Source organism: Dermacentor variabilis, chromosome 2 (genome assembly GCF_050947875.1).
Source record: "Dermacentor variabilis isolate Ectoservices chromosome 2, ASM5094787v1, whole genome shotgun sequence".
NCBI lineage: Eukaryota > Metazoa > Arthropoda > Arachnida > Ixodida > Ixodidae > Dermacentor > Dermacentor variabilis.
In genome coordinates, this window is record NC_134569.1 from 82026170 (window position 1) to 82038670 (window position 12501).

At 40.4% G+C, this 12501-nt stretch overlaps 1 protein-coding gene across 2 annotated transcripts in view; it reads right to left on the minus strand.

The window, feature by feature from the left end:
• Positions 1-1731: 1731 nt before the first annotated feature.
• The window catches only part of LOC142572164 (uncharacterized), a 233750-nt gene continuing 222980 nt past the window's right edge, over positions 1732-12501 (minus strand). For both annotated transcript variants that reach the window (XM_075681087.1, XM_075681086.1), the window contains 2 exons: positions 12302-12421; positions 1732-7760 (listed from right to left, as the gene is read on the minus strand). In XM_075681087.1, the coding sequence (XP_075537202.1) occupies positions 7574-7760; positions 12302-12421 (307 nt within the window). In that variant the 3' untranslated portion in view covers positions 1732-7573. The remainder of the gene's footprint in view (positions 7761-12301; positions 12422-12501) is intronic.

Here is a 12501-nt window from a genome sequence, read left to right on the forward strand (position 1 = left end):
AACTATCTGCCCACCATCCTTCAACAAATCTGCTGTTACCTGATCTTCCCCAGCTGCCTTCCCCCTAGCATAGCTCCCAAGACTTTCGTTACTTCTTCCGGCATTGCTTGTGGGATGTCGAATTCCTCTAGACTATTCTCTCTTCCATTATCATCGTGGGTGCCGTTGGTACTGTATAAATCTCTGTAGAAATCCTCAGCCACTTGAACTATCTCATCCATATTAGTAAGGATATTGCCAGCTTTGTCTCCTAACGCATACATCTGGTTCTTGCCTATTATTAGCTTCTTCTTCACTGCTTTTAGGCTTCCTCCATTCCTGAGAGCATGTTCAATTCTATCCATATTATACTTCCTTATGTCAGCTGTCTTGCGCTTGTTGCGAAATGAGTAGGCCTTTCTAAATGCCACCCAAAGCCTGAGGTGGCACAATAGTGTTGCCTCAGAGCGGGAAACTTTCTTTTGATGGCACTTGTAGCTTTAGAGATAGATCAAGTCTATGAAGATGTCACTTCGGGAGGTTGCGAGAAGATTGGTATTTGTGTGTCATAGTTTTAGCCACAATATGAAGCTTTCTTACAGCGTCAATTCTGAATAAGGAAATCAGAAGTCATCGCACTGCCAAAGGATGTAATTAAGGAGCTACAGCTAAAAAATTACCGACGATTACGTTACTTCCTAATGCGAAATTTGAGCGCAGCAAATAAGCTGTTTCAACTTTTCGATAGATTGAGGCAAAGAAATCGAGCAACACATGTATGCGCTATCACAGAATTTTTTTTTTTATTTTTCACACGTATTCCTTTAACAAAGACTCCACTAACAGTTCTTGACAGTCATGAAGGAAGCTTTGTGGTCGGAGAAATAGACTGATATATGTTCGACTTGGTACACCAATGCTTGATTCTCAAAGACGAGATCTATACAAGTGCCTCGCGAGGTTGTCACAGCCGTGGGACGCGTTACGAGCGAGAGGAACGGGATGTTCTCCCGCATAAGTGTTAGGAAATTGCTGTTTGTCTTTATGTCAAGCCGCCACCGATCTGGCTCTCTGATTGCCACCGCACAGGGCGAACGGCAGCGGCAATTTCGGCTCGGGCGGTGCACATATACAGATCCGCCGCCACCGATCTGGCTCTCTGATTGCCACCGCACAGGGGTTGCATTGGGGGAGGAGCGAAGAAAGGAATTAAGTTCGAGCCGGCGCTTTGACAACCGGAGACTCGCAGGAAGAGGGGGGAGGGGGGCGGCGTGTACACCCAGCGGCAAACGATGGGGGCAGAAGCGCGCGCAGCAAGCGGACAACACGATAAAGGGAGGAGGGAAGAGATAGCAGCGACTGACTGATGCCGCTGACGCCGATAGTGAGTCAACCCCAGCTGCGGAGTTGGTTTCAGGGACAACGAATAACCGGCGCGTCGGCAACTGAAGAGCACCCTATCCGCCACACAAGAACAGGGGGGGGGGACCCTTTCCTCCTCTTTCTGCATGGCGGCGACGGTGTTCTATGCAGTCACGTTATCTTGACTCTCTAGCGGCGTCAGCGGCATCCAGCGGTATCAGTCGGTCGCTGCTAGCGCTGGGGGGATGAAAGGGGGGCGGAGCTGGTTACGAGGCCGACGACGACGACGACGCGAAACCCAGGAACGGACGCCAAAGAGCTGCGCTCTAAAATGACGATAATTTCTTATATGTCCTGTGCTGGTGCTTTAAAAATGTACAAGACCACATGCACTTTTACAGAACTTTCTTTATTTAAAAACACTTCAGTACAAGACTGACCACACTAGAGTGTCACGAGTTGAAATCACTTTTTTTTTCTCTAACCTAACAGAAGAGAGAATATTTTCCTTCTTCAAAACAATGCACTGCTGCTGTCCCTGATAAAACTACAGCACTGTAAGAACAAATGAAAGCCTTCTGGCCGCAGAACGCTATGTACACACACGTCAGTCTGCCAAGCAAAATGGCACATTGCGTTATGAAGTTCCAGCCACCCTTCAGCAAGTCAAGTCTTGGCTGCAAAAGCGCAATGACCTGCAAGAACTGTGGGGCAAATGGCAACACATTTACAAAAACCGAGAACGCATTTACAAGCTGGTCTTCCTGTACAAGCTTTCACAAACTGTCTCGTGGAGGGCACGGACACACCTTAGACCTCAAGGTCTAAAAACCTATGCATGAGCACGCCATTTAAGTACGAACACTTCGTGGATCTCTGTACATTCCTTAGTACTGTCACACTAGAAATAACAAACTCGCCATAACACCATTCACATGAACATAATAGGTTAAGAAAAGAAACAATGGGGACGCACACATTTTATCTAAATAGCTCGTGTAAAAGAACATAAAAACACAAGAAAAACGTCTGTTTACATTTTACATGTATTTTTTCTATTCCCTTGTGCAAAGTGAGTTGTGCAAAAATAATACATATCTACATGACAGGTGCTATACTTGTCTCACCTTAAACCACCCCTCTCATTCATTATTTGTTTTTAGTGCACTCGAGCACCAGACTTGATCAACATTTACAACTGCAAATGTATTATTGGTGCAATTTACAGACATATTTTTGGCACGTTTCCTACTTAAATGAAGCAAAGCAGCTCTGAATAAGGCCAAGGACACAAGAACAGCATACAGTAAACATCCCAGAAAAATGATTTAGGCAACAATGCATTTGAAAATTACAAGTAAAAGTGGTTCTGCAATAAAAAGTAGAGCCTATTATCATGCTGTTCATACTGCAGGATCAGGCTGATGCTTCGTATTAGATTAACAGTCTGAAACAAAGCCCTCCGCATGTAAGTCATAAGTAATAAATGTCAATCTAAAATCAAAACACTTTAACAACTTGTTGGGTATAGTAGTGATGGGATGAAAGCCTTTATCAAATCGTGCAATTCGTACTTTCTGCTAGCACATTCTTATAATCTTTCTTTTTTCTACGGTGCTTAAAATAAATTTACTTGACATGACTTCTTTACATCTGTATGCATGGGCTCATGATAAACACTTCCAAAATGCTGTCACTTCAACATTTCCCTTTCCACTATTGCACATCAAAACCTGTTGCAGACAGCTGGTAATGATTACTTTGCTATTCAGCAACAGAAGCTTTGACACTGTCATGCGGCCTTGAAAATCACCACAAAAGTACAGACAGCTTCAACTGTACAGCCTCTGCGACCCCACATCCAAGAATCTAGTAAAGCACAGAGGAATAGTTACAAGCACACAATGAAAACAAAAAGCAAACTCATTACTTTCTGTAGTGAAAATAAAATTGTACTACTTAGTACTGTTAGTCTGGCTCCCAAACAAATTGTAGTAACAAGACTCAGTTGAGTTTTCAAAAGCTATTTCAAATTTTTCACCAGCTCACTCAACACAGACATTTAAAATTTTATCCACTCACCATACTGAATCACATTCGCTATGAAGTGTTCCAAGAAAATGAAACATCATTGCCTTCTCTGAAAGAGTACGAATAGTACTGTTTTCTATAGGCACAAGCTGTGTTCTCAAAAGTCACATTGTATAGCCCCATTGTTATTGGGCAGTTCCTTTTGTTTCACCTATAGAACCATGCCACCTACATTTATTACATACTGCGACAAAGTTGAAGGAAAACCGACAGTTCTAGCAGACACACACACGCACACACACATGGCAAACATTTTACAGCCATGTACGTGTGGAGAACAAAGCAATTACAGTTCTGTTGTTTATGACTTGATATGTAGATGTCCACGTAAACAGCTGTTTAGCTTATTCCCCTTTTACTTTTGAAAAACTGCGCACGACATATCGTGACGTAAGGTTGAAACATGAGCAGAGTCCTGTATACTTGCTGCAACAGCCACTTACTGAGTGGCCCATGAATGACTGCAAGAATGACATCCCTGATGAACCTCTTGAGTGGTAACACAAATTACAAGCAGGCGCACAAGCATTAAGTACTTAATTAAAATATGTTGCTTTTACGCACTTACATGTACTACAGACAGCTGCGTTTATGCTCACAACATCAGTAGATTTTGACCATGCCAGGCAAATGGTACTTCATCACTTAAAAGGTAGCATAACTAGGCATAACACAGCAAGAAACGCAAACAAAATCTGCCACCTTTACTGCCAGCACAAAGAGGCAAGAGAGAGAAAAGTTGACTTATATTAGAAAAAAAAGGGGGGGAGGCGGGTTTGTTATGTTGGCACATTGCAGATATTTTCGTTCTATGCAAACAAGAGTTGCTGAGACAGCTACCTAGGAGGCACAACATATAATCAGGATGACAATGTACACCATCTGAACACTTAAAATTTAGAATCCAATATGCATATTATTTTAAAGAGGTGGCATGGTGAACGAGTATAAAACTAAGTACATGAACCACAGCATACTTGGTTCATTTCAAGGCTTTATGCGAGTAAGTCAAAGATTACCAGTATACTTCAACCACTGACAACATTTTAACTTGCTGCCAACTATCCATAAGCACATCAAATTACACTGTAATCACAAGGTGCCTAGCACTGTCTCTAACGTAAATGCAACAGCTATGTGCTAATAAATATTAAGGAGAGTCAGAAGCAAGCTTAATAGCAGCTTGCCTAAAGCAAGCTAGAGTCGGTTTCTTCACCATGGTACCAACATTTCCTGGCTGGGAATGCCTGGCTCTGCAACTCTCCACAACGCACCGTCTTTCAACTTCCAAGTACTGCTGTCTCATTCTCACAGCTGAGAAGGCACATCATGCAAAATGTGCTCAAGCAGCGAAAAACTCAAACATCAGCAGCGCAAATGAAAGTCGGAAAGTCTGGCGAAGCACCCGGCAGAGAAAAATTTTCACTGGGACCACAATACCACATTGGATCCCATCACAGCACCTGTATCTATACGTGTTCACTCACATCCAATCATTTGTTAGCCAGGGGCAGAATTCACAATACTTCTCTCATGTCACGATGATAATGAAATGATGGTAAAGGTGCTGGTGAATTATGGACTGCATGAGCATGATAGAAGTTCTTGAAATCTAGCATCGGAAATTTTGAGAAAATATTTTGCAAATACAGCCAAATTTCATGATAAGAAAGTTGCATTCAACATTAAAGTACCTTTGTTATATCCGATATTAGTTATAGGCATACCATATTCGTTACATGCTGATATCAGCAAGAAACATTATATATTTATTTTATTATATCTGATATTTCATAATATCTGATAATTTGCTATTCAGTGTTTGTTATATCAACATTCAGCTTTTCAACTGTTCAAATTTTTCCATTCTTAGCTGAAAGAGCATAAGACGAACATTGGCTAATGACTGGCAGGAAAAATAGAAAAAGCAATCGTATTTTGCATACAGTATTACCTCTTCCAAAGACAGAAGTCATAACAATACGGCTTATGGATGAAAAAATTTCAATGCCACAGTACTCGCCAGAGAATGTTGAGCATGTTCGGCAAGGCAACGACCCTGGCACCAAAATCACTTTGCCACTCGCATCATGCGAAATGATAAAGATAATGTGTTTGGGATGCAACAAACTGGCACTACGTAGGCAAAGCTTATTCATGGCAACATGCCGCTTGTATGAAGGTGGGAAATTTCTCCGACAGGATTCAGCTACTGCATCATGCTAAATGCATAACCTCACTGCTGGTTTGTCTGATGGTGCCGGAGATCAAGTGTGTTGAAGGCGACCATAACAACAACATGCATATTAATTTTCTGACTATTTTTTATGAAGGTGCAAGTGAGTGCTAGTGGCCAATTACTTCCCACACTGAGAGCTCTCAAAAGCAAAACACTAGTTTCTTACAGGGCTAAATGCTGTTTGTTAAGTATGCAAATTTTAGGAGTGCCATATAATACATTGTAGAGATTTACATATCTTTAGAGAGGCGCATGAATATCAGCTGGAAGTTTCCTGCTTATACAAGCCTTGTTTTTGATCTCCATTCCACGTTGCAAATTGAAAGAATAGTTACAGCCATATCCTTACACCTTGTAACTGCAGAAAGTGATAATATAGTACACTGACATTTGCTGTAGGCTCTTGAGGCAAGTGCATACAGCAATATGTGCCTACACCCACAACGAAATTAATTTTTGTGCATGTTCAGACATAGGAAAAGAAGAAGGTAAAAGCACAACAATATATTTGAAAAGTCTGCACCCTAGCAGAAACATCTAAGTGGCACCTACGTTTCAACAAAATTATTAGCCCATTTCTGTGTGTAACCAATTATAGACATTCTGGAAGCCAGTATAAGAAAACTGTTAACAGCAGGAAAAAGGCTAATAATCAAGGACAACCCCTCAGCATTTTTTTTTACCTGCGCGACAATATGGTAAACAAAAGCAAAAACTGCTAAACACAAGCTGAATGTGACCGCATGAGCATCTTCAAGTGGAATTTGATTTTGATGCAGAATGCTTGCCCAAGCTTGCCGCATGTCGGTATAGTTAACACGTAGGCAGTCAAAGCACCATGGAGGCGCTTCTCTGGTCAAGACCACTTCGCTCCTCTTAAGTATATTGCATGTTTTCATTCTTATACATCAGCTGTGCAACTGGCAATAAAAACACTTTTTACACTACTCACATGCGCATCTTCACCCTCTTTGTAATATGAAACAAAATGTATATGTGCCTTAGGAAGTGCCTAAACCGACTAGAAAATTTCACACCATGGAAACAATGAAATAAATACTTGGTAAGATTAAGTACGTAACCTCACTTCTTAATTATCTAATGTGCGGTAAAAACAGAGTGAATTATGTATAATGGAATGTTGCCACTTCAACAAATGAAGTGGTTTGACCTCTAGACTTGAGAGTGAGTCCTTCCACACAGGACATTTCACTTAAGTACCACAACAGTTGTCATAGATAAGGAAATGGTCAAATGAGGTGCAGAAAGCTGTTTCTGAAGCTTCAGATAAAGGAAAGCAACATCTGCTAGTACTTAGAAAATCCTGCGAGTGACAATTAACAGAGCTGTTGACACAACGATGTCATGACTGGTTTCTAATGAGAGAAGATAATGAGAAGATAAATGATGGAATAAGCTAGAATAAAGAGATGCAAAGAAGTCAGCAGTAAAATTCCACTTCAGTTTAAAAGAACTGTGTATGCTCTTTGTGTGAAACGTGGCACCCTTCTGCTTGAAACGTGCAAGGAATATCCCTCATTCATGAAAATGCACAACATTAAAAAGGGCTAGATTTCAAAACTTGTAATACTTTGCTCAGAATATGCACAGAAGTTGTTTGCTTACAATCTCAGCTAGCTACATCCTTACTCAAGCAGACAGTAAAGGCTGAAAAGAGAATTCGACACATGTACTGTTTCCGTACACTGCCTAACTCTAAGAAAGCTCTAAATTGTGCAGAGAGCTTGGCTCTTTCTTTTTTTTTTTTGGCATCTGTCACTCAGTAGTACAATATAAAACATCGAAGAAGAGAATGGGCATTGCGAAAGAAAATAAAGAAATTAAAGGTATTCTATATGATGCTGCCAGCACACAGCAGGTGACGCACAGTCCAATGCATTTTCAGAGAAGCTGGTCAATGACTGGGTAGAGAAGCGACATGTGCTCGGCTCCCTTGATGGGCAGCTTGTTGACTGAGTAGTGGTGGATCATCTCAGGGATGCTTTCGAAGGGCTTGCTGAACTGGCCCAATATAAACTTCCCGTCTTCGTTGTGCACTATCTTCATATGCATGAAACCCCGTGCACTCCTGCACAGAGAAGAGGGGGCAGTACATAAATAACAAGACACAACTTTTGATCTGCACAAACGGCTGGTACATGTTGATAAACTGATAGTCACTGAGATGATAAACTGACGAGTACTGCCATGTGTGCTCATTTTATGCATAATTTAAATACCTGCATTTATTAACCTCTTCCATGCTTTGAGCAAGCTGAGTTAGTATGTATGCATTTCTTGTAAAAACAGCCAAGGACGAGCTCAGCTCATCAGCGGTACTTGCATTTTCTAGCAATGTCATGGAAGAGCCTAGTTCTGTCTAAGTGTTTGGTTGTGCTTTTGGTAGATGGCAGCACACAATCCATGGGACAGCACAAGCGGAAGTGAATTTATTCTTTCCAAGGGGGTAAAACTTGTTGGTAACTGGGGCCCTCAAAATTAATTTGGCCATTTTTGGTCCAAATTCGGGATGATAGAATGGCACGGAAGAGGTTAAACATACTGTGATGATACTTAAGTTGCATGAAGCATTTCCAACGTCCATGGGCTTGCCACTCTTCAAATTTTTTTCGAATTAAAAAAAAAATTTTGATTGATTCATAGGGTTTAACGGACTATGAGAAACACTGTAGTGAAGGGTTTTGGATTAACTTGTACCACCTGGTGTTCTTTAGTGTGTATCTATAGGAGGTGCATGCATCCTGTTAGAAGTGGAATGCAGTCACCACAGCAGCTGTCACGACTTTCCATGAAAAGCTCTTGCTTTACAATGCAAAATTTATTTTTTTGCACAAGTTGTGTAGTTGTGTTTTATTTAAGGACAAAGGGTAGGTGCCACAACCACAGGGTCTTCTATATTTGTTTTCACTTCAATAAAACAAGAGCACCAATACTTTGATTGAGGGCATCACAGCTGGCTGCCTTTCCCAACACAGAGCAACCCAATTTTGTAATTCCACAATAATAAACTGAGCAGCTTATACATTGACTGCCCCAACAGTGTGCAGAGATAACAAATAACTTGACAAGATGGCAAGGACGTGAAGCTGACATGAAGGAAATGAGGTTGGGCTATGAAAAGGCAGCCACACACTGCTGAAATTGATATTAAAGCAATGAATCTCAGCAAAATAATAAAGCACAGCAATAAATGCTCATAGAAAAAGTGACATCATATGGAACAAATCACAGCTGGTAAAAGAGCACTGATAACATTAATAACAATAAAAAACAGTTACATTACTGGTAAATAGACAATTGATACAATTGAAATTGGAAAATTTGCTACAAGATTAAAATATTATGGTTAAAATTCAAGTGCCGACTGACACTAAACATTATGCTATCTTTTACATTAAAAGTATATGTATAGCAAAAGCATAATTTCTTTTTGCATCAAAGACAAAGAAATGTGCTTGCACACTTCAGGCAATGACAGGTAAACACCACTGGCCATTCAACCTATCTACCACATGCTTGGCAACATAACTGTGCTTTTGATAAAATTTTAGTTGCAAGTTCAATGTGTCTAGTAAACATCATGTCGTCTTGTTTCGTTTTTATTCTTTAGCGTTAGCATTCTGCCAAAAACAGACAACCATACTGTATCAAAGAGATTGCTACTTATGCAAATACATAAGGATAGCAGTTCAGTGCAGTTCATCTGTAATAGTATTCACAAAACCACATATTCCAATTGTTATAGCAGTATTCTCACTGCACCCAAGCTTAGTTTCAATACACCTTGAATATGTGACATAGAAAAAAAGTTCACTGCTGCAGATGTATATAGTTATAGCATTATCATTATCTACGTACAGGTGGACTGCACTAGGAATTGACTAAATGCAATGTTAATGCTTGATGCACCATTTTTCTTTGTTCGTCAGTGTCATTCACACCAATGGCCCTTACATTTGTTACTTTAGTGGCTAACCAAAACAGGAAACCAACAAACTTTAGACTTGGTCACAAATGCAGTGTCTTGCGTAGGTTAGGTAGGTTAAGAATATCATCATCTACTTCCATGATTTGGTAAATAAATATGTAATAGTACTACTGAAGCATAGCATAGCTGGCCAAAAAAAAGTTATCTGTACCACAATGCTCTGTGTGACACAGAATCTAAAAAACACTTCAGGCCTAGAAGAATTATGGGCAGTTAAGCTTTTAGCAAAGCTTTAGTTTCAGTTTCAGTTTATTGTCAGTTTAACAAACAATGATTAGGTACAGATAGTATGCAGACGAGAGGTCCCAAAAATAAACATCTGCAGTGAGACCCAAGTGATATATGTGCCAAATGTCAAATGGTTTTGCTGAAGATAGGCGAAGAATGTGAAGGGTTTCAGGCAGAGCAAATAAATGTGAATGAACACCTACACAACACAACACAGATGCTGCCAGAATTGCAGCTTGCTGAAACAACACATTACATTTAATACTGTAGAACCTCATTGATACATTCCTGCTTGTTGCATATTCCCAGCTTTTTCACTCTGAATCACTGGTCTCATGTAATTTCCATGAGGTCCTGTGTATTCGCTTCCCATTTGTTACATTTCTCTTCCTGTTTGTTATGGCCAAAAACTGCAGTGGCACACCCCTGATAGGGCATCATCCATTGGCTGCATCTAGGCTGACCACTGCACGTTGCCACTGAAACTGATCGCGTTGCATAATCTGCCATGTGCCGCAAAAGGATTGCCATCGCAGTGCTTAGATCATTGCCAGTCACCGACCTCAACACAACTTGCAAATTTGAAAGCCAACGGGAGGTAAACAAAGGCGCAACAGGTCACCCTACAACGACATTCACTCACACTCTCTCATGAACTTCAGTACCTTCAGGGCTCGGCAAAGATACTTTCCAATTGTATCATGATATGATACATAATACTCCAGCAGCAAGTATTTGACACAAAGATACAAGATACATACTTCCTCAATTATTGTATCCCATACAATACTTTCCATTTGTATCTTAAGACACTTTGATACATTCACAAATGTGTTATTATAGGTCTACATAATGTAGCAGCAAACGTGTATGCACAAGAATGTTCGCCTTCAATATTTCTCAACTCCAACAAACTTTGTTTCATTTGAATTAAATTTCTGTTAGTATATTAAAATTTGTGCCTTTCTTGCTTAAAGTATATATATTTCCATTCCGAAAAAATTTATTGGGGTTACTTTAGCTGCTTGACATGAAAGCTCTTCATACACTGCACTGTCATCAGTTTTTGCTTGTCCCTCTTGCAATTGATGGGAGTTGCTGCTCAGCTTGCCGAACTGCTAGTGGGTCCCCATTTAAAACAAAAACGTCTATAGGAAGCCTTTGCACGATGGCGCAAATACCGCTGTGGTGTCCTACCTTGTGCGTAAGCGTATTACCGTTTATGCAATACTGGATCACCGGACAGGTGTACAGTAGCAACAACACTGGTAGCAACATTTCTATTTGGTGCATTGTATATACAGAGAGCACATAAAGTTGCAGTGACCTTCCATATTCTATGTATCTGCTGGCGTAAGGCGTTCATTCGTGACATATTCATTAACGTGCAATCCTTTCACGATTTTTCTTCTACGGAAAAACTTGTGCAGCTCAAAAACGTTTCATACGTATTGTAGTGGGACAAAACGTCGCACAACACCACTGCCACTATTCAAACTACTGCCGCTTATAGCTCCAATTGGCGATTTGTAACAGGAAGAAATTTAAGGGTTAGCTAATCAAAAAAGAAAAATATATCTAACATGGAAAGGCAGTTCTATATCATACAATCACAGTGAATACGTCAAAACACAATACAGACCATTAATAGCTTTGACATTTAAACGTGAGTTACCTGTTACCTGTCAAGGTCATACAATCGACAATTCACTGCCTGTGGAAATTCAGGTGGCTTAGCAGCAGCAGTATCAGCTTGAGAAGCGGAGTTCAGCCAACATTTATAGTTTCGCACAGTGATATTTTGATAGCCAGTATCTTGTATCTCAAGATACACAATACGGTATTCTTTCATGTATTGGAAATGCAGATACTGATACACGTCTTGCCAGACGTATCATGATACAGATACAAGATGCCCAATGATTATCTAAGATAGTATCTAAGATAGATGTATCTTCGATACTGCCCAGCACCGATTACCTTGCACGGTTATTTTAATATGCAAGGTTGCACGGTAAATGGACAAGGCTTTTGTGTGCTTGAAAAAAAGGCTGTTTTATCAAAGTTACCACCAAAGTGCCAAATGGAAATTGTGAGCTTCATTTAGTGTAACTCACCTTTAAGACTGATCAAAATAAGTTTTTTACACTCAATCTAACCACTAGACGCCTTTACTAAGCGGATTTTCAGTAATCTGTTGGCTTCATGTTCAACTTCAAATAAGATTTCGTGTGGGAGAAGCTTTTTGTCTCATCAATGGTACTGCTGCATTATTTATCGGATGTTGCGTTTTCACAGATCATGCAGTTTTTTTGTGTGGTCTCCTAAAGAACGTAGCAATAGGGCTCTAAATAGTAAATGGTTACAACACCATATAAGGTCCATATGCTTACTTCAGGGAGAGTGAGAAGTCGTGCTTGGAACTTTCGCTGTTGCGGACGAGGTAGCTTCCTTCCTTCAGAACCCTGAGCAAGTTCTCAGCGTCAAGGCGACTGATCGAGCCATGGTACCACCTTAATGGAAGAAAGAATAACGTCACAAAAAGTATTTGATACTAGACCATGCTGGTGTTAAGGTATCGCAAGTCCAATGC